A 23,487-nucleotide genomic window follows, 5' to 3' on the forward strand; every position below is an offset into this window, starting at 1 on the left:
GAAAGAGAATAACACAGCATGCGTTTGTACGAATGAGAGAAGGGGTGTGGGAGAGAGGACAAGAATGGGAGAGAGAAAGGAGAGAGCTGGGGTGTCATTTAGGGTGTACACGGAAGAGGTGTGTGTGTTGGCCCCATGGGAACTTACAGGGCATTTCAGAAGTACATAAACAGAAAATCAAAGCTCCAAAAAAATGAAACTCAGTTTAATAAGAAAGTGGTTCTCAAACTGTGGTGTACCCAGTTCTCTGGAACTCAATAAAAAAGTCAGAGGCCTTGGCTCGTTGGAGTGAGACGGGGCATGGCCTTGTATTGTTACCAAGTTCACCAGCTGATTTGGATATGATCAAAGGTGGCAAACTCCCCCGACCGGTTATTGCTTATGAGCTGAGCCCATCCCCCTCAACCCGGTGGCAAAGAAGGAACAAGCTAGACTAATATTCAGATGTACATTTGCTCAACTCCAAGTTCTGCCAATTATTTGTTCTATGACCTGGGCAAGGGCTCCCTTGACCTTGCCAACCTCAGACCTCAGTCTTCCCACCTGTAAAATGGGCACAGTGATAACCGGGAGACCATCACTGTGCCTTGCTGAAGGCTGGTGGAATCTGTTGCTTTTGGGGGTTTATTTTGGGGGTTCTGCATTTATTAACATTAAATAAATGCCCCTCAATCAGTGAAATGGTTTCAACAATGAAGATTAGTTGTGCCTCCTTCAGTTGCAAGAAAAGGAAGCAGATGACAGAACTACAGTCTCTGCCTGGCCCACAGCTCTCCATGTCCTCCTGTCCTGAGGGAGGGCTGGTGCAGAAGCTAAGGAGGACAACGAGACAACCTTTCTGGGCAGAATGAGGCAGTTTCTCCCTCCCTCGGCTTCCCCTACACTGGTGCAGACCCTCGTCCGCTGTTAAAACAGCAACCATGATAGGGCGGTCTTCATAACACAGCATTTCCTGGGCTGGCCAAGGGCAGTGGGATGGGCTGGAGGAGAGGATGCTGGCGGCAGCTGAAGCCATCAGCTCTCTGATCATGTTGGGAAGTTAGGGTAGATAAACTGACATTTCCTTGAACTGTTGTTGCCTCTGCAGCTGCCAAAATACTTCCCTTGGGCTGTCACCCTTCATTTTGGAAGTTTCCCAGTTTTTGCCCTCAAAGACACCAGATGTTGTCCCTGCTTTCTGCACGGAGCATAAAATCCAGACCAAGATTTTAGGTCCTACGACAGAGGGTCTCAGAGCGTCTCCTGACTGCCGATAGAGTCACCTGGGGAGGTTTTTTACTGAGGTCCCAGCCCCATCCAGGCTAATTAAATTAGAGACCCCAGGGCAATAGTTCTCACTGGGGCGACTTTGCCCCAGAGGACGTTGGCAATGTTTGAAGACATCTGGGTTATCACAACTAGGGACTTGGTACTACCGGCATTTAGTGGGAAGGAGGCAGGGATGCTGCTAAACATCCTAGAACGCACGGGACAGACCCCATAAATGAATCATCCAGCCCCAAATGTCACAGTGTGGAGGTTGAGAGACTGGGGTAGGTGTTGGTATGTTTTAAACAATGGGATGGGTTCAGTGGGATCACTATCCCCCAGTGAAGCCCTCTCGGGAGACGTCAATTTCAGGGAATTGCTTTCTCTTTGTCTCCATGGCCCCAAGCTAAGGTAGGTTGACCCCTACCCCTGTCACCAGATAAATAACGAATTACCTCCCACCGAGATCCCAATACTATGTAATTCTGTCTGGTCTATTTTCCTTGGAAAATTTCCCCACTTCCATTTCCCTTTGCACTAGCTGGACACATCTGACACCAATGCTGGGCACATAACAGTACTTCCTGGCGACACTCTCTAAGGCAGGGTTCCCAAATATTAGTCAAATTAGAATGGGCTGGGGAGCTTGGTTGAAAAGGCTTCACCTACAAATAGACTGGATGCACCAGACTGAGAGTATGTGGCAGACTGAAAAATGGCTGCCAACGATATCCAGCTACTAATCGCTAGAAACTGTGACAGTTACTTTATATGGCAAAAGGGACTTGGCATGTGTGATTAAGTCAAGCATCTTGAAATGGGAGATTATCTTGGATTATCTGGGTGGATCCTACACGGAATCACAAGAGTCCTTATAAGAGGGAGATGTGATCCGTGATGCCGGAAGACGCCATGCTGCTGGCTTTGAAGATGGAGGAAGGGGCCACAAGCCAAGAAATGCAAGGAGGGCAGCTCCAAAGGCTGGGAAAGGCAAGGACACAGATTCTCCTCTGTAGCCTCCAGAAAAGAAAGCAAGCTTGCCTTGATATTAGCCTAGCGAGACCCACTCCAGGCTTCAGACCTGCAGACCTGTAAGAGAATGAATGTGTGGCATTTTAAGCCATCAAGTTTGTGGCAATTTGTCATGACAGCCCTAGGAAACTAATAGAGGTGGCACCCAGGAGCCTGCATTTTAGCGACCCACCTCCCTTTGTTGGCTCTGATGCAGCAAGTCCTGGTGGACCATATTTTGGGAAGTGCTGCTCCAGAGCAGTTCCAGTCTGCTTCTGAAACAGCGCAGTCTCAGAGAACCAAAGAAGGACCCTGCAACAAACATCTGCTTTTACCTGCTCATTTTACAGATGGGGAAACTGTGGTCTAAGAAACGCTGCAGCGGCATCACCACGCAGCCCCGCCTCGCACGGGGACGCGGCCTGAGGGGCAGGGGTGGGAACTCCGAGACTAGGGTGGCGCGAAAGCTCGAGAGAGGCTATACTCATCTGTGTTAGTCACTGCTGTGTTTCCTGAACATGCCTATAAAACATACTGAAGAAGGGTGCCTGAAATTTGCCGTGTGGAAGAAAGGCTCTTGGTGCTGCAGCCAGGAGTCAGTGCTGTGCCTCTGAGGTGGGAGAGCCAACTTCAGGACACTGGTCCATAAGAGACCTCCCAGCTCCACGTAATATCAAACGGTGAAAATCTCCCAGAGATCTCCATCTCAACACCAGCACCCAGCTTCACTCAATGACCAGCAAGCTACAGTGCTGGACATCCTATGCCAAACAACTAGCAAGACAGGAACACAGCCCCACCCATTAGCAGAGAGGCTGCCCCAAATCATAATAAGTCCACAGACACCTCAAAACACACCACCAGATGTGGACCTGCCCATCAGAAAGACAAGATCCAGCCTCATCCACCGGAACACAGGCACTAGTCCCCTCCACCAGGAAGCCTACACAACCCACTGAACAAACCTTAGCCACTGGGGACAGACACCAAAAACAACGGGAACTACGAACCTGCAGCCTGAAAAAAGGAGACCCCAAACACAGTAAGATAAGCAAAATGAAAAGACAGAAAAACACACAGCAGATGAAGGAGCAAGGTAAAAACCCACCAGACCTAACAAATGAAGAGGAAATAGGCAGTCTACCTGAAAAAGAATTCAGAATAATGATAGATAGTAAAGATAATCCAAAATCTTGGAAATAGAATAGAGAAAATCCAAGAAACATTTAACAAGGACCTAGAAGAACTAAAGAGGAAACAAGCAACGATGAGCAACACAATAAATGACATTAAAAATACTCTAGAAGGGATCAATAGCAGAATAACTGAGGCAGAAGAACGGATAAGTGACCTGGAAGATAAAATAGTGGAAATAACTACTGCAGAGCAGAAGAAAGAATGAAAAGAACTGAGGACAATCTCAGAGACCTCTGGGACAACATTAAACACACCAACATTCGAATTATAGGGGTCCCAGAAGAAGAAGAGAAAAAGAAAGGGACTGAAAAAATATTTGAAGAGATTATAGTTGAAAACTTCCCTAATATGGGAAAGGAAATAGTTAATCAAGTCCAGGAAGCACAGAGTCCCATACAGGATAAATCCAAGGAGAAACATGCCAAGACACATATTAATCAAACTATCAAAAATTAAATACAAAGAAAACATATGAAAAGCAGCAAGGGAAAAACAACAAATAACACACAAGGGACTCCCCATAAGGTTAACAGCTGATCTTTCAGCAGAAACTCTGCAAGCCAGAAGGGAGTGGCAGGACATATTTAAAGTGATGACCAAGAAAAACCTACAACCAAGATTACTCTACCCAGCAAGGATCTCATTCAGATTTGATGGAGAAATTAAAACCTTTACAGACAAGCAAAAGCTGAGAGAGTGCAGCACCACCAAACCAGCTTTACAACAAATGCTAAAGGAACTTCTCTAGGCAAGAAACACAAGAGAAGGAAAAGACCTACAATAACAAACCCAAAACAATTAAGTAAATGGGAATAGGAACATACATATCGATAATTACCTTAAATGTAAATGGATTAAATGCTCCCACCAAAAGACATAGACTGGCTGATGGATACAAAAACAAGACCTGTATGTTTGCTGTCTACAAGAGACCCACTTCAGACCTAGGGACACATACAGACTGAAAGTGAGGGGATGGAAAAACATATTCTATACAAATGGAAATCAGAAGAAAGCTGGAGTAGCAATTCTCATATCAGACAAAATAGACTTTAGATAAAGACTATTAGAAGAGACCAACAAGGACACTACATAATGATCAAGGGATCAATCCAAGAAGAAGATATAACAATTGTAAATATTTATGCACCCAACATAGGAGCACCTCAGTACATAAGGCAAATACTAACAGCCATAAAAGGGGAAATCGACAGTAACACAATCATAGTAGGGGACTTTAACATCCACTTTCACCAATGGACAGATCATCCAATATTAAAATAAATAAGGAAACACAAGCTTTAAATGACACATTAAACAAGATGGACTTAATTGATACTTATAGGACATTCCATCCAAAAACAACAGAATACACATTTTTCTCAAGTGCTCATGGAACATTCTCCAGGATAGATCATATCTTGGGTCACAAATCAAGCCTTGGTAAATTTAAGAAAATTGAAATCGTATCAAGTATCTTTTCCAACCACAACGCTATGAGACTAGATATCAATTACAGGAAAAGTTCTGTAAAAAATACAAACACATGGAGGCTAAACAATACACTACTTAATAACGAAGTGATCACTGAAGAAATCAAAGAAGAAATCAAAAAATACCTAGAAACAAATGACAATGGAGAAACGACGACCCAAAACCTACGGGATGCAGCAAAAGCAGTTCTAAGAGGGAAGTTTATAGCAATACAATCCTACCTTAAGAAACAGGAAACATTTCAAATAAACAACCTAACCTTGCACCTAAAGCAGTTAGAGAAAGAAGAACAAAAAACCCCCAAATTTAGCAGAAGGAAAGAAATCATAAAGATCAGAGCAGAAATAAATGAAAAAGAAATGAAGGAAACAATAGCAAAGATCAATAAAACTAAAAGCTGGTTCTTTGAGAAAATAAACAAAATTTATAAACCATTAGCCAGACTCATCAAGAAAAACAGGGAGAAGACTCAAATCAATAGAATTCGAAATGAAAAAGGAGAAGTAACAACTGACACTGCAGAAATAAAAAAGATCATGAGAGATTACTACAAGCAACTGTATGCCAATAAAATGGACAACCTGGAAAAAATGGACAAATTCTTAGAAATGCACAACCTTCCGAGACTGAACCAGTAAGAAATAGAAAATATGAACAGACCAATCACAAGCACTGAAATTGAAAATGTGATTAAAAATCTTCCAACAAACAAAAGCCCAGGACAAGATGGCTTCACAGGCGAATTCTATCAAACATTTAGAGAAGAGCTAACACCTATCCTTCTCAAACTCTTCCAAAATATAGCAGAGGGAGGAACACTCCCAAACTCATTCTATGAGGCCACCATCACCCTGATACCAAAACCAGACAAAGATGTCACAAAGAAAGGAAACTACAGGCCAATATCACTGATGAACATAGATGCAAAAATCCTCAACAAAATACTAGCAAACAGAATCCAACAGCACATTAAAAGGATCATACATCATGATCAAGTGGGGTTTATCCCAGGAATACAAGGATTCTTCAATATACGCAAATCAATCAACGTGATACACCACATTAACAAATTGAAGGAGAAAAACCATATGATCATCTCAATAGATGCAGAGAAAGCTTTTGACAAAATTCAACACCCATTTATGATAAAAACCCTGCAGAAGGTAGGCATAGAGGGAACTTTCCTCAACATAATAAAGACCATATATGACAAACCCACAGCCAACATCGTCCTCAATGGTGAAAAACTGAAACCATTTCCACTAAGATCAGGAAAAAGACAAGGTTGCCCACTCTCACCACTATTATTCAACATAGTTTTGCAAGTTCTAGCTACAGCAATCAGAGAAGAAAAAGAAATAAAAGGAATCCAAATCGCAAAAGAAGAAGTAAAGCTGTCACTGTTTGCAGATGACATGATACTATACATAGAGAATCCTAAAGATGCTACCAGAAAACTACTAGAGCTAATCAGTGAATTTGGTAAAGTTGCAGGATACAAAATTAATGCACAGAAATATGTGGCATTCTTATACACTAATGATGAAAAATCTGAAAGTGAAATTAAGAAAACACTCCCATTTACCATTGCAACAAAAAGAATAAAATATCTAGGAATAAACCTACCTAAGGAGACAAAAGACCTGTATGCAGAAAATTATAAGACACTGATGAAAGAAATTAAAGATGATACAAATAGATGGAGAGCTATACCATGTTCTTGGATTGGAAGACTCAACATTGTGAAAATGACTCTACTACCCAAAGCAATCTATAGATTCAATGCAATCCCTATCAAACTACCACTGGCATTTTTTACATAACTAGAACAAAAAATTTCACAATTTGTATGGAAACACAAAAGACCCCCAAATAGCCAAAGCAATCTTGAGAACAAAAAATGGAGCTGGAGGAATCAGGCTCCCTGACTTCAGACTATACTACAAAGCTACAGTAATCAAGACAGTATGGTACTGGCACAAAAACAGAAATATAGATCAATGGAACAGGATAGAAAGCCCAGAGATAAACCCATGCACATATGGTCACCTTATCTTTGACAAAGGAGGAAAGAACATACATTGGAGAAAAGACAGCCTCTTCAGTAAGTGGTGCTGGGAAAACTGGACAGGTACATGTAAAAGTATGAAATTAGAACAATCCCCAACACCATACACAAAAATAAGCTCAAAATGGATTAAAGACCTAAATGTAAGGCCAGACACTATAAAACTCTTAGAGGAAAACAAAGGCAGAACACTCTATGACATAAATCACAGGAAGATCCTTTTTGCCCCATCTCCTAGTGAAATGGAAATAAAAACAAAAATAAACAAATGGGACCTAATGAAACTTCAAAGCGTATGCACAGCAAAGGAAACCATAAACAAGATGAAAAGACAACCCTCAGAATGGGAGAAAATATTTGCAAATGAAGCAACTGACAAAGGATTAATCTCCAAAATTTACAAGCAGCTCATGCAGCTCAATAACAAAAAAACAAACAACCCAATCCAAAAATGGGCAGAAGACCTAAATAGATGTTTCTCCAAAGAAGATATACAGATTGCCAACAAACACATGAAAGAATGCTCAACATCATTAATCATTAGAGAAATGCAAATCAAAACTGCAATGAGATATCATCTCACACTGGTCAGAATGGCCATCATCAAAAAATCTAGAAACAATAAATGCTGGAGAGGGTTTGGAGAAAAGGGAACACTCTTGCACTGCTGGTGGGAATGTGAATTGGTACAGCCACTATGGAGGACAGTATGGAGGTTCCTTAAAAAACTACAAATAGAACTACCATATGACCCAGCAATCCCACTACTGGGCATATACCCTGAGAAAACCATAATTCAAAAAGAGTCATGTACCAAAATGTTCACTGCAGCTCTATTTACAATAGCCAGGACATGGAAGCAACCTAAGTGTCCATCAACAGATGAATGGGTAAAGAAGATGTGGCACATATATACAATGGAATATTACTCAGCCATAAAGAGAAATGAAATTGAGTTATTTGTAGTGAGGTGGATGGACCTGGAGTCTGTCATACGGAGTGAAGTAAGTCAGAAGGAGAAAAACAAATACCGTATGCTAACACATATATATGGAATCTAAGAAAAAAAAAATGTCATGAAGAGCCTAGGGGTAGGACGGGAATAAAGACACAGACCTCCTAGAGCATGGACTTGAGGATATGGGGAGGGGGAAGGGTAAGCTGTGACGAAGTGAGAGAGTGGCATGGACATATATACACTACCAAACGTAGAGTGGATAGCTAGTGGGAAGCAGCCGCATGGCACAGGGAGATCAGCTAGGTGGTTTGTGACCACGTAAAGGGGTGGGACAGGGAGGGTGGGAGGGAGGGAGACGCAAGAGGGAAGAGATATGGGAACATATGTATATGTATAACCGATTCACTTTGTTATAAAGCAGAAACTAACACGCCATTGTAAAGCAATTATACTCCAATAAAGATGTTAAAAAGAAAAAAAAAAAAACAGAAACGCTACAGCAAGGTAGAAGGATAAGAGATGCTTTCATTCAACTCTATCTTTATTGGCATTCAAATTCCATCTGGAGTTTTAAAAAATGAGCAATTGTGCCGACTGTCGATAGCTTTGCAATCATCTCATAATGACCCAATCGTGAAATGATTTAGCAATACTGCTGCTAATTGCATTTGTGGATCTAGCAATTGGGTAACTAGTTGGTTATTACTCATTCCCCAAGAGCCATACACATCGCATTACAAGGAAGCTAATCTTAGAAATACTTGTTAACTTCAACGATAATTACTAGGTAATTGGCTAGAACATGCCATTGTGAATTTATCTGGAATATGCCAGGTAATTATCTGGTCTGATGTTCCCTGTAAAATAAATCCAGGGTCCAGAAACTGTTCCAGTTGGTTGGCTATCATCCAACCATCAACCTCTGCCAACCAACTGCACGAATGCGAGTGATTAATCAAATTACTCAAATATTTGGTTTCAAACTGAATGTTCAGATAAGAAACCGGGGTGGCCAACAAGTGGACGTTGCTGAACGGGAGAGAGGAGGGCACTCAGCCGCTCTCTAAGATAAATATATAACGACACAATAATATGCAGTAAATGTCACTTCTTTGGGGCTCATCTGGCTTCTTCAAACAAAATACCAAAACACTTCAGAGACCAATTATATGTCCCAAAGCTGCAGAGTCTTTATCATGGTGCCAGGAAAAGGCTGCGCTATTTGTGAAATCTGCAGGCAGTTATGGTGCTTGGGGAGGGGGACTCAGAATTTTGTATGTAGTAGAAAAGGGGCTGCCAACGCAGCTGGCTTGCAGGGGGAGCAACACATTTTCATAATGACCACTCTTTTTTCAAGGATGGCTGCTGACTGAATCCATCCATTTCCAATTAGCCAGCCCTTGGGAAAGAGGGGAGGGAGGCTTGGGTAACTGGGTTCCACTGATACCCCTGAAAAAGTCAGAGGCCGGGAGGTCCTTAGAGGGTCTAGGCAAAGGAGAAGAGATGATGGATTTCAAATTTCTAATTTGGGGGATTTGAAAAAGACGGGTTAGCAGGTCAGAAGGTGAGGGGCTGACCAGAGAGAAAGTTGGGTTAACAGACTGGTGGGAACAGTGGGCAGAAGGCCAGTGGTGGGGGAAAGACCACCTTCCAACCAGACTTGTGCACCTCAAGTAAAGGACCATTGACAGCCTGCTAATATAGATGATACATACTAGAAAGGGGAAAGAAAAGGGAGCTAAGGGTCTTACATGCAGTGGTAGGTGGTAAGAATGGCTGCAGACTGTCTCTCTCCCTGCATCCACGTTCTTGCAACATGGCATTGCAAATCCTCCCATCCAAAGGCAGACTCTGTTCTCCATGCCTTGGTTGGAGGTTGGCCATGTGACTTGGCCAATGCAACGCAGACAGAGATGTGAAAGGCACTTGTCCAACAGGGCTTGACCTCTTGTTGTCTTGCTGCATTTGGAACCCTGAGACTACCCATGGGAATGAGCCCAGGCTGGCCTGTTGTGGGGATGAGAGGCTGTGTGGAGAAGAGCTGAGGCACCCCAGCTGACAGTCTGCCAACCAGCAGACACATGAGTGAATGCGTCTGAGACTGACCAGCCCTCAGTCTGGCCAGCCAGCGGACCACAGACACATCTAAGAGCCCAGCTACTGAGCCTGGCTCAGCCCAGAACTGTTTGCAGACTAGAAAGAAACTGTGACTTTGGGGTATTTGTTACTCAGCAAAAGCTTACTGATACACTCACCTAATCAGGACAGCTCAGCCCCTGAATATGATCTGGGCTGATTATTTGAGAGCCACTTCTGGTCCTGTGTAGAGCTGAGAACCGTCAATTTCTACCCTGGTTTAAGGAGGGTTGAAGGGCCATCCTTAGATCTCTAGTCCTTTGCAAGCACTTATCATTTGACACGTGGGTTTCAGTCAACCCACCAACTGCATAATCAATGGTAACGGACAATAACACACCTTCTACCGATCACCCAGATCTTACAAATGGACTCAAAAAGGCGTTGTATGGATCACAAGGGAACAGATCAAAGACACAGCAGCTCTTCCCTGAGCCCACAGCTCCCACTATGGCACCTGCCCAAATGTGAGGCTTGTGTATTTGGGATCTTATTGCTTGGGCTGAGAATAAGAATGAGAAGCCTCCTAATGGACACTTGGCATCACAGGACACACCAAGAACCCTGCTGCTGTGGCCAGTCCTAATGCAACAGAGGAGCAAAGGCCAGGGTTTAAAAACACACCAAACGATTGTTCCACAACTGGTCAACTGAAACCAAAGCTATTTTTTTTCAATGCCTACAGGTTAGAGAGAGCAAGTCCAAGAAAGTTCCTATCATGTGACATTTTCTTAATGTCAGTTCTCTGTTAACTACCCCTTTTGTGCAGCTATAGACCATGGATCCTGGATATTTAAAACAACCATGGTAGAGTTCGACAAAAGTGCTCTGCTATTTTAATGAAAGCCAGAGCAAGTCATCAGAATGTCAGTCCAGGGGTCAACAAACTAGGGTCTGCAGGCCAAACCCAGCCCATCGCCTGGTTGTGTTAATAATGTTTTATTGGCACACAGCCACATACATCCATTTACATCTTGTCTGAGGCTGCTTTCACACTACAGTAGCAGAGTTGAGCAGTCACTAGAGAAACTGTATGGCCCACAAAGCCAAAAATACTGTTGGGTCCTTTAGAGAGAAAGTTTGCTGATCCCTGATTTAGCCTAATCCGTTCAATTTACATTTGGAGAAAGTGAGTCTCAGAGACGCTGTTTCACAAATATGGAGCACAGGCGGGTTTAGAATCAGCCTTTCTGACTTCCCACGTGGTGCCCGCTCCAGGGCACCACTCTGCCAAAGAGTTCTAGCATTAATCGTATTTTCTGGACTCTCAAATCTTCAAACCATGTAAGTTGTGATTTGGTAAAGCCAGAGACTCTCTATTTACCAGAATGTTGAATTCACCAGAACCCGTGTTTCTCAACGCTGCCGGAAGCAGGGCTTTGGGAACAAGCATACGGGCGGGGAGCCCGGGTGGGACTGACCTGGTGATGATGGCCAGGCGGGGCGGGCTCATGCAGGCGCCCATGAAGAGTACCACGTTCTCGTGCCGCGTCTGCCTGTAGGCCATCACCTCCCGCTTGAAGGCCTTGAGCTGGTCTTCATTATCCCTCTCAGTGTCGATCAGCCGGATGGCCACCTCCCCGTGCCAGCGGCCATGGTACACCTGCCCGAAGCGGCCCTTCCCGATGAGCTCGCCGATCTCCAGCTGCTCAAAGGGGATGTCCCACTCCTGAAGGAAGATGCTGGTCTGGCTGGCCTTGCGCGGGAAGCTCCGGGCCGAGAGCAGGGACAGGTTCATCTCCTCAAAGTCATCCTCCGACTCCTCGGCCTCATCGTGACCCTCCTCGTTCTGCGGCCAGAGGGGGAGAGGGGTCAGTTCCCGCCGCAGCCCCACCTGCCCGCCAGGTCCCACTGTGCCCCACTGTGTGTTTTCGGCTGGTGCACACGTGTCTCTCTATTTGCCCAGGTACCTCCTGCCTATCACTGTACTGCAATGAAGGAGCTGAAAGGGAGATCCTGGCGATCCATCCCTCTTGTGCTACAGGGAAACTGAGGCTCAGAGAGGGGAAATGCTAGGAGGACCACGTATTCCGGTTTCCCATGACATTGCCCGTTTGGGCACTGAAAGTCTCACACTTGGAAAACTGGCAAACGGGGATGGTTGGTCCCTGTGGGAAGTGCCTAGCTCTGGTCAGGCAGCCAGGCTGAGCTAGGATTAAGATGCAGGCCTCTCAGATCCTAATATCTGATGCCCTCCTACTCGACCATGATGTTTTGACTTGCCTGATTATTTATGTGGGAGTAAGAAAAATGACAGGCTGAAATATGGGTACACCATACACCTACATATAACATGACAACCCTCGACATGGAGGGCCTTCGTTTCCCCAGGGAATTTGGAATTGAGGAGGCAGGAACTGAGAGATGTCAGAGCTACTCAGCACGGGCCAGAGGCCGGGGGTTCCTGTGCAGCTGAGATACAAGAGGGAGAGGTTGACAGAATGAGCCTAACACTCAGACCGAATGAGCTGGAATCTGGCCGCTGTGTGACCTTGGGCAAGTCACTTCACTTCTCTGGGCCTTCTTTTCCTCATCATAAAGTGGGGCTAATGACATCTGCCCCTGGGGGTGGTGTGAGGTTTTCGATAAGGTGAAGATCTGTTGAGTTCTTTGCACAGACCTGACCGCCTGTAGGAAACATCCACTGGGATGGCTTATAAAATGCAGGTTCCTAGGCCCCACCCAGATTTTCTGAACCAGAATGTCATAAGGCCAGGGCCAGGACTCTTCATTTTTACCCTGCACACCCACATGACTCAGGCACACTTAGGCATGACCACTGCAACAGTTAGACACTCGAGGCCCAGGGACCTACCTTCGCAGCCTGGTGTCTGGGGGCACCTGGGGCTGCAGGGTCCTGGCCCTTGGGTTCTTTGGCTGGAATGGGGGAGCAGCAGGTGCCTGAGCCGGGGGGATTTTCAGGGGCTTGGAGTCTGACAAGACAGCCGGAGAAGGTGGCCCCTTGGCTGGGTACAGGTCTCTCGGACCCCAAATCTGAGCAAGCTGTCCCCAATGGCACACTCAGGAGAAATGACCCAGGAAATACACCTTCTTTCACGGTCACTTTCCAACTACCACAATGGTTCCAGAAAAGGACATGATTTTCTCTGGAAACCCTGACTCCACTCCCTTCAGTTCAGGACAGACCAGCAGAGCCAAGGAGTCAGGGCTCTGGTTCTCACCCCGAAGACTTCATTTATTCCTCCAGGGGCTCTGGCAGGTGGGAAGAAGCCCCAGAACATTCTCAACACCCCGCCAAGCCAGTGTCCCTGAGGCTGCCGTCTCCTCCTTCCACATGTTCTTCAGAAAGCAGCGGGGCACATCCCCCTTGGTACTCACCCAGCCTTGAGCTGAATTTTCAACTAAGAACGCAAATCACTTGCTAACTTGTGCACAACTCGCTTTTCCGTGATGCACACCATATAACGGCCCATTAGGTTCAGTGCCGGGAGGGGTCACCCACTCGTTAGTCGTCCCGGAGTTAGAACAGCCATCAAACAGGGCCACTGCACCCCCAGCCCGCCCCAAGCCCTCTGCGTCATCAAAGACATCAATCAGCTTTGCCAAGTGGGTAGCCCCCGGAAAAAGTTGCTTCATTGCTCTCCGGTTCTCACCTCTGAGGTTGGCTCCACTTCAATTTGAAGTAATGGATTTCCTTCCAAGCTTTAGAGAAAGAAAAATAAACGTGACCCTCAGGTGAAAAGATGGGTCCATGCATTGACCTGATCCATGTAAGAAATGTCTTAAAATGAGAAGTCCTCACCACCAAGCCTTTTTCTGCAAGTTCACTTCAACGCTTGTGTCTAGAATAATCCAAAACCTTGCCACCAAGGAGTGGTGTGCAAGGACATTGTCTTAAATAGATTTTCTGGCCTGCTCAGGGCTCATTTTTCTTTGTTGGTTTCCACTAATCTAGCAGTTTCCTTATAAACTGGCCTAAATGCCATGGATGGCAGGATCCTTAGAGCTCTAGGTGTTTCCTAGGAGAGAATGAATCAGATCTCTACAGTTTTGAATCTTTTGGAAGGATCCTAGTGTTCATTTGGTTTTTTGCTCGTTTATTCATTCATTCATTTGGTTAGAATTATGTGCCAGGAACAGTGCCAGACCTTTAGAGGGATACAGAGTTGAAATTGACACGGCTTCCTGACTTTAAGGAATATTTATATTACCACTGTTGTGCAGAAAGGGTACAGGTAACAAGGGTTGAAAGTTAGGTATGTATTGAATAAATGGAGGGTGTGGACATTCCCAGGAGAGAGGATTACTGGATATATTTGAAGATTAGTAGTGTTTTGAGTTGCACCTTGCCAATCACGTTCAGAAGACACGTGCAGGGTGAGAATGGGGAGGAGGAAGCCAGACCGTACTGGCGTGGAAGACACAGGCGTGTGTGTGTGTGTGTGTGTGTGTGTGTGTGTGTGTGTGTGTGATTCATGCATATTCATGAGCTTGTGAGCTGCAGTTGTGTTCTGAGTACAGGAACAAGCTGGATATGGGTGCTGGGGGTACAATGTGAGTGTTAAGTGTCCACCGAGGACTGCGTGGGTATTATGGAATGTGCTCTGTGCAGGGGTTGCTCTGTGTGCGTGTGAGTTGGGTGTACATACTGGGGATGCTGGGGGAGGGGGCGTGCCATTCTTGACGGTGTAACTGGTGATGTATTGGGGATGTGTGGGCATGTTGGAACACATGGTATGTGATGGAGATGTGGGGCACCATATGTGTTAAAGGATTTTGGGGGAGTGGGTTTTTAGAGCAGAGGATGTGTTTACGGAGTGAGCTGGAACTGGTGGGAGGAAGGGATCACAGTGGCCACCACACCCCCTTCCTACTTCCGCAGTGGAAACTTAGCAGGTTCCCCTGACCCACCTCCTCATTTGAGGGGGACCTCCCCTATCTTGACCCTCAGACCTCACCCAGAAAGCTGCTGACCCTGCAGACAGAGTCAGTCTGCTTGCTGGAGGAGGAGTGGTGAGGGGGAGTCTGGAAGACTAAGAACTCAAAGAAGGAGAAAGAAGTAGCGTTTGCCATCCTATTAGCCAATAATTTACAGTACAGCTTGGGAAGGCGGAAACCACATCACGACAGCTGACATGCCGGAATCCGGACGCACTGGGGGGGATTTGGGTGGAACAAGGCACCTGGAGTCCTTCCTCATGCCAAACAAAATGGACTGCTCGCCTCTGCTTGTATCAAGGCGTGATTACAGCAGCCGGGGCTACTTAATGATTTCCCTTCTGCAAAGAGTCAGTTCCCATCACTCCACGCACATTTAAGCAGATCGCAGGCACTTACGGACTCCGTTTTTCACTGGCACTCCCTGACTCTCAGTTAATAACCTAGAGTTCATCTTGCACAAATTGTGGAATTGGTTTATATGCAGCAGAGAAATGATCTGGAGCTAGATGTCAGCACAATATCCCTGGGCAAGTTGCTCCTCCTTTGATTTCAGAAATGTACCATTTGGGTCTTTAACAAAGGCTATAACATGGGTCAGAAAGGATGGAGCAGCTAGGGTAGTCAGAAGGAAAACCAAGTAGGCAAAAATGTGAGTTGGGAAAGAAGTCAAATCAGAATTAGGTCCCTAGCATGCCCCAGACTTGGGTCACAACCAAAGAAGTTAAGGAAGGTGATTTCACTAGACCACCTGGAAAGAGGGTCTGTATCTTAAGGATGCTAAAGACACCACACACAAAGATGTTTGTTGCAGAGTTGTTTACAACAGTGAGGTATAGGAAGATGTAAGATCCAGCGGTAGGGAAATGGTTAAGGAAGTTATTCCGCATCGATATGATATTTTACATTCATTAAAATCAATGTGTATGAAGAGCCCAGAATAATATGAAAAAATGTGATGTTATAGCATTAAGGGATAAACAGAGCAGGATAGAAATTGCATATAGTGTGGATCACAAGTATGTAAAATATGAATAGAGCACACTTCTAAGAGTGGTGCAATTATAAGTGATTCTTTTTCCTTTCTTTTTTTATAGAATAGTCCAAATTTCGCAAAATTAGCTAATTTTATTTTTATAATGTTATAAACCAGGGATCAGCAAACTTGTTCTGCAAAGGGCCAGGTAGTAGATATTTTACACTTTGCAGGCCATACGGTCTCTGTTGCAACTACTAATCTCTGCTGTTGTAGTCTGAAAGCCTCCATAGACAGCACATTGTGAACAAATGGGCATGGCTGTGTTCCAATAAAACTTTATTTATAAAAATATGCTGAAAGTTGGATTTGTCCCATAGGCTGTAAGTTGCTGATCCCTGGTATAAACCTAAATTATCCTTTTTAAAAGGGGGATAATGATGTAGAATAATTGCCTTTTCATTAAGCTCCAGCTATTGCCTGGGGGAAGTGGTCTTTCTGATCATAGGAGGGTCTGGGGGTCTGAAGGAAGTGGTCTGGTCCCTGGAAATCACACTTGATCGGCAGGGCCAGGGACACAAGGCAGAAGTGACTCAAGGGGATGGGTACTGTCCCTCTCTTGGCCTGGGCTGTCACACTCTCTCTCTCTTAGCTTGAGTTATTCCCTTGTCTCTATGGCCCTCTCATACTTCTCCCCCACCTCCCACCCCATCATTTCCAGGAGAAGGAAGAAAGAAGACATGACCCTGAGCAAACTGAAGGGCCAGGGCAGGGGAAAGGTCTCTGTTCCACTTACATTGGATTCGAGGTCACTGGATGCAGGATGACCTGGGGCGCCCGGGTCGGCGTCTCTGGCACCGGCACCACATCTGAGAGTCAAAGATTAGACAGTAAGAAACCAAACTCGGGGTCCACAACCACCCCCAAAAGCCTGATTCCCAGGAGATGCCGGCAGCTGAGAACTTCTCACCAGACCATGAGTCCCTGGGACTGCACAATCCCCTCTCTCCCTTCCCTGGCCACTTGAATTTACCTGCCTAGGTGCACGAGTGGTCTAGATGACATCCTGAACAAAGTTCCCCACTGTCACCTGGGGGCTGCCGGAGGCCCTAAGCCTCTGGCCTGAAGCACCCACTGGAACCTCCTCACTCCTGAGTCCCCTTTGGGATAATGAGGCCACTTGGTTTCACGTCTCCCAGTGCCCGACTCAAGCCCCTTTGACCATCTCTCCCCTGCCACGTGGTTCTAGACCCCTCTTCACCCTTGCCCATCCTTGCACTGCAGACCACCCACTCAGGCCTTCCTACTGTGCTCTGGGACCTTGTCGGTGCCCTTGGACCCCTCCACCCTTCCTCCTCCACCTCCATAGCCAGTCGCCAGCCTGTGGTCTGGGGATTCTACCCCATCCTCTCGGGGCTCATTCACCCCCGGCAACCTTTGCCTCCATCCCCTCCAGCAGCTGCCACGCCTCAGAGAGCTTGCTCGGGAGGAACTGCGCTCAAATGAAACTCACCTGGGAAAATGAACTGCTGTCTGTATTTGTAGTAGTGGGACGCTTGCGAAAGGAAGAGAACATCACAGTGAGCGCTGCCCTGGGTGGGCCCTTCGGGTAACAAATGGGGCTCCTGCGGCCACCTGTGGTTCTCTGCCCGCCCCTGAGGTTTCCAGACTTCTGCAGACACCCCGAATTCCAAGGGACTGAGAACACGTGTAAAGAAGCCAGAAACATCCAAGCCAACCCTCCCACTGACACTCCCTGAAAACAGAGCACCCCAACTCAGACAGCCATCCTGAGCATCTCTGTTAAATGCGTAAATGCGTAAGGACACACATATACAGAGAGAAAAGTCTCTAAAGCCATAATCTAACACAGTAATCTTCTCCCTTCTGGCAGAGCGATGACAGTGGCTTAAAAAAAATCTTTTATGACCACAATAAGGTATCACCTCACAACTGTTAGGATGTCTATTATCAAAAAGACAAGAAATAACAAGTAGTTGGTAAAGATGTAAAGGAAAGGAAACCCTTGTGCATTGTTGATGGGAATGTAAATTGGTAGAGCCACTATAGAAAACAGTATGGGGGTTCCTAAAAATATTAAAATTAGAACTACCGTATGATTCAGTGATTCCACTTCTGGGTATATATCCGAAGGAAAAGACATCACTATCCCAAAGACATGGAAACAACCTAAGTCCCCATCAACAGACAAATGGATAAAGAATACACACACACACACACACACACACACACACACACACACACACATATATACACACAATTGAAAACTATTCAGCCATAAGAAAGAATGAAATCTTGTCATTTGTGACAACATGGATGGACCTAGAGGGTATTATGCTAAGTGAAATAAGTCAGACAGAGAAAGACAAACAGTATGATCTCACTTACATGCAGAATCTATAAAAAAACAAACTCATGGAAACAGAGATCAGATCTGTGATTGCCAGAAGTGGGGAATGGGGATAGGAGAATTGGGTGAAATGGTCAAAATGTACAAACGTCTAGTTATAAGACAAATAAGTCCTGGGGATGTGATGTACAGCATGGTGACTGTAATTAACAATACTGTATCGTCTATTTGAAAGATGCTAAGAGAGTAGATCTTAAAAGTTCTCATCACAAGGAAAAACAATTGATAACTATGTGAGGTGATGGATGTTATTTTGCAACAGATACATGTATCAAATCATTATATCCTTAAACGTATACAATGTTATATGTCAACTGTATCTCAATAAAACTGGAAAAAGTCCTTTATGTGTTTCTTGTGTTTTTCCAATTTGCTGCATTGAGCATTCTATTAGTTTTCTTATTGCTGCTGTAATAACTTACCATAAACTGGATGGCTTAAAACAGTACAACCTTATCCTCTTCGAGTTCTGGAGGTCAGAAGTCTAAAAACAGTTGTAAGGGGCTAAATGAAGGTGTTGGCAGGACTGATTCTTTCTGGAGGCTCCAAAGGAGAATCACTCCTTGCCTTTTCCAGCTGTAGAGCCTGCCTGTATTTCTTGGATCACAGTCCCGTCACCCCAATCTCTGCTTCCGTCCCGACATCGCCTTCTACTGTCTTTGACCTTCTCATCTCGCTCTCATAAGGATCCTCGTGATTGCATTTCGAGTCCACCCAGATAATCCAGGGTAATCTTTCCACCTCAAGAACCTTAATTCAGCAACAGCTGCAAAGGTCTTTTTGCCGTATAAAGTAACATATTCACAGAACCCAGGAGTAGAGCGTGGTCCTCTTTGGGGGACCATTATTCTGCCTACCACAGGCATGAATTAATTTCCATATTTAGGGAAAAATCATATAAAAGAAACTTCCTCAAATTCACTGCTCATTCTCTTACAATTCAGTTTACTTCCAGTCTGTTCACTGGAGGCCAGTTGTTCTGGACATCCCCAAGGTTTCCAATGTTAGCACTATTCCAGTAGGGTAGAGGGCCTGGACCCGGGAGTACAAGCGGTGTCAGGGGTGGGGGACAGGTCACACAGAGTTTTATAGCCTCAAGTAAAGGCAGTGAGCAGGGATGGGATCAGATATGAGTCTGAGTTGGTGAATACACTTCCGGAAACAGTTCTACTCATTCAGCGACAAGCTGGCTCACCAAGAATCAGTACAGTGGTTCCAAGCCTGGAGTCTAGAAGCTGATCCTGTAGGGTTGAATTCTTGCTCTTCCTTGATTGCTTATAAAAGCTTCAGCAACTCTCTCCAAGTCTCAGTTTCCAGATGTGTAAAATGGGGATAATAAAAATCCTTCATAGGGCTGAGCTTCAGAGGGCATAGAACGTGCAGAATCAGGATCAGCTGCGGTGCATAAGCCCATCTCTTTCTAAGCTCTCTTAACTAACAGACGAGAATGCTTTATAATTCGTAGACAGTCAGATGGTTTCAAAGGGCTAAGTCATTAGCTGCCCCGAGGGTGCAGTGGATTTATAAATTCCCCCGGGATGGACAGCAAGTCCTGGCACCTCAGGATGCCAAGCACCTGGTTTGGTGCCTGGCACCCTGTGGGTAAGCTGCTCACGTTTGTTCAATTACTCAACTCTCTTTTAGCACAGCAATTCCCAAATACCTCAGCTAGCTGGAATTGAAATGGATGCATTTTTTTTTTTTTTTGCAGTACGCGGGCCTCTCACTGCTGCGGCCTCTCCCGTTGCGGAGCACAGGCTCTGATGCGCAGGCTCAGCGGCCATGGCTCACGGGCCCAGCCGCTCCGCGGCACGTGGGATCTTCCCGGACCGGGGCACGAACCCGTGTCCCCTGCATCGGCAGGCGGACTCTCAACCACTGCGCCACCAGGGAAGCCCATGGATGCATTTTTGATTCTGGAAGATGAAGCGCCGGGGCTGGGAAGCAACTCATTCAAGGTTACAGAACAAAGCTTTAGAAGAAATCCAACCTCCATGATGTCAGGGACCTTTCTTCCGTTAGATAACTTAGGTTTTTTCATTGCAGGCAGACACTTTGTTAGTCAACAAGGGGCTAAAATTAAAAGAAGAAAAACTACCTGGGATTGTCAAGAGACTTAGTTGATCTCTTCCCTCCGCAACTGGGACCGAGGATTCAGTGTCTGCAGAATAGGTTAGCTGTCAGTTAAGTGTTCTTTTAAGGAGGCGGGGCTGGTGATGGAGAGAAGGCACCTGAGACGGGACAGGTGTCAGGCAATGCGACACCCGGCAAAGGCCTCCACGCTCAGAGCCAACCTCCGCCTGGACCCCTTCAAGTGCCTGATAACAGCTCGGTCCTGACGGCCGAAAGGGAGAGAGTCTTGGCCAGAGGAGGAGGGAAAGGGCGCTGTGAGTCCTGCCTGTTCTTGCTGATAACGGACACCAGCGAGAAGCAGGTCCGAGGGGCAGCAGATGAACCCAAGTGGCTCCTGGCTCTCTGGCATCAAAGAGGACCCAGGAACTGGGAGGCTGCAGATGACCAGAGGTCAGAGAGACAAGCAGGCCACTTTGAAGGCTCTTCCACTCTGAAGCCCCCATTCCTTCCCTATGGGCTCCCCAGAGAGCAGCCTGAGTGGTCATCTGAAAGGAAGGATCTAGAAGAAAAGAAGAAAGATCAAAATATCCCCTGCCTAAACCTTGCAACGGCCTCTCATTGTGTCTTAAATAAAATCTAAATTCCTGCCAAGCCCTACAAGGCCCTGCCAGGCCTCAGCCCCGCAGCTCTGAGTCTTGCTTGGTGCCTTGTTTATGGCACTCCAGCCACTGGGACATTTTTTTCCAGCTCTTTCCCGTGGCAAGGGCTTTGCACGTGTTCCCCTCTCTTTGCCTGGACAACTCCCCACCAGTCCTCTCTGGCCAGTCTTCAGAACTCAGCTGCCTCTGACCTTTCAACCTAAACTTGTTCTCTTCTTGAATTTGCTCATAGCACTGTTCTTTCCCTTCACAGCACTTATCACAACTTATAATCCTATTTTCATGTGGATGTTTGCTCGGCTAACACCTGTCTCTCCCACTAAGCTATAAACTCCATGAGAACAGAGACTGTGATAGGCAGAATGATGCCCTCTCCCCCCACCCCCATCCCTAAGATGGCCATATCCTAGCCACTGGAACCCGTGAATATGTTACCTTACATGGCAAAAGGGACTTTGCAGATGTGAAGAACTTAAGGATCTTGAGATGAGGAGATTATCCTGGATTCTCTGGGTGAACCCTAAACATAATCACAAGGGTCCTTACGAGAGGGAGGCAGGAGGATCCAAGTCAGAGAGAATCACAGGAGATGTGATAACAGAGGCAGAGGCTGCAGTGATGCGAGGCCATGAGCAAAGGAATGCAGGCAGCCTCTAGAAGCTGGGAAAAGGCAAGGAAATGGATTCCTTCCTAGAACCTCCAAAAGAAACCAGCTCTGCAAACTCCTTGATTTTGAGCCGAGTGAAACTGATTTTGGACTTCTGACCTCCATAACCGTAAGATACTAAATTTCTGCTGCTTTAAGCCTCTAAGCTCGTGGTGATTTGCTACAGCAGCAATGGCAAACTTTTACAGGGCATTTCTGATTTGTGCCTTGCCCCATACGTGGTGCCTTGTACAGTACCTGGTGTGTAGTAGATGCTTAATAAATACCCATTAAGGATATCGGAATGGATGAAAGCAGTCTGAGGGCCAGAAGACAGTTTAAAGGAAAAAAACACAAACCTGCAGCTCTGGGCAGCACATGAGCCTCAAGTCACTCGTTCACTCACTCATCCAGCAAACATCTAATCAGTGCCTTGAGCAGTGGGCACTATGATGGGCTTTGGGCGCAGAGGGGTGGATGAAGCAGACTAGTTTCCTAGCCTCGTGGAGCTGATGTTCTGAGGCAGGAGACAGACACTAAACATGGCACTAGGTTATGCCCAAGAAAGAAGGCATTTGAACACTCCAGCCTCTAAAACCCACACGATAGTCCCTTACAAAGCCCCTTCATGTACCTTCCCACATCAAATGTCACACAAGCTTGCAAGTTAGACCCACTTTACAGATGAGAAACTGAGATCTAAACAGCACCAGTGCCATACTCAAGGCCACAGAGGTGGGAAGGGGCAAATCTGGGATCCAAATGTAGCCCTCTTGACTCCATCCTACACTGTGCCATGTCCAACATGGCACCAGGCTTCTTAAGGGAGTGGCGGAAAACAAGGAGGTCCAGCCGACCAGCAGAGCACAATCGCAAATCCCACCAAGCCCGTGGGTGCCCTGAGGTTAGCAAATGAGCCAAATGACCATTAACCGCACAGCCTGTTTTAGAGAAAGAATATTCTAGATCAATCAATGCCAGGGACATTTTTATGCCTAGGCGTTAGCTTGAATAGTCTTCAGAAAACTCAACATCTGGCAGGAAACCAGGGCCAAAGCTCCTTTTCCCATCAACAGAGGCTCCCAGTCTAGAGTATAACAGGTGACCAGGGCCTCGTATGAACAGAACAGATGCCTGTCACCCTGGTGGAATTTTGCAAAAACTGCCTAAGACAGAGGGAAGGTCTGGTGGCCCTTCTGGAGGGTCCTATTTTGTTTTCCCTGTCGGCATTGCATTTTATTGTTATTATTCAATTATAAAACGGGTGCATATTCCTTGCTCTTATATACATTACAGTAGTGCATAAAAGAAAATTCCTTTTCTTAGAACACTTGCCATGAAGTCTTGCAGACATCTGTGTACATATACAAACATATATATACATACACACACATTTAAACATACATATACAAATATATAAAACAATGTTACAATAAATAGGATGTTATACCAGTTGCTTTGCACATCACTTATTTTCCACTTAAAAGATATTGTGGATATCTTTCCATGTCAGGATATTTACAAAGAGCTACTCCATTCTTTTTAAGGGTGGCTGAGTATTTGGTTATATAGATATATTAGCATATTCAAACACTCCCCTCCTGATGGGCATTTGGGTTGAGTCCAAATTTTTTACTGTTGCCATGAAATCCTTACATACAGATCCCCATGCCCTTTGCAAACATTTCTGT

The 23,487-nt window shown here is 45.6% G+C and overlaps 1 protein-coding gene across 1 annotated transcript in view; it reads right to left on the reverse strand.

Annotated features, from left to right (window-relative positions):
• The window catches only part of KSR2 (kinase suppressor of ras 2), a 398,943-nt gene that overhangs the window by 45,488 nt on the left and 329,968 nt on the right, over nt 1–23,487 (reverse strand). The window contains exons 11-14 of the mRNA XM_065889764.1: nt 17,501–17,542; nt 16,784–16,856; nt 13,727–13,775; nt 11,534–11,901 (exon numbers count right to left, since the gene is read on the reverse strand). Coding sequence (XP_065745836.1) covers nt 11,534–11,901; nt 13,727–13,775; nt 16,784–16,856; nt 17,501–17,542 — 532 coding nt within the window. The remainder of the gene's footprint in view (nt 1–11,533; nt 11,902–13,726; nt 13,776–16,783; nt 16,857–17,500; nt 17,543–23,487) is intronic.

Source organism: Phocoena phocoena, chromosome 13, assembly GCF_963924675.1.
Source record: "Phocoena phocoena chromosome 13, mPhoPho1.1, whole genome shotgun sequence".
NCBI lineage: Eukaryota > Metazoa > Chordata > Mammalia > Artiodactyla > Phocoenidae > Phocoena > Phocoena phocoena.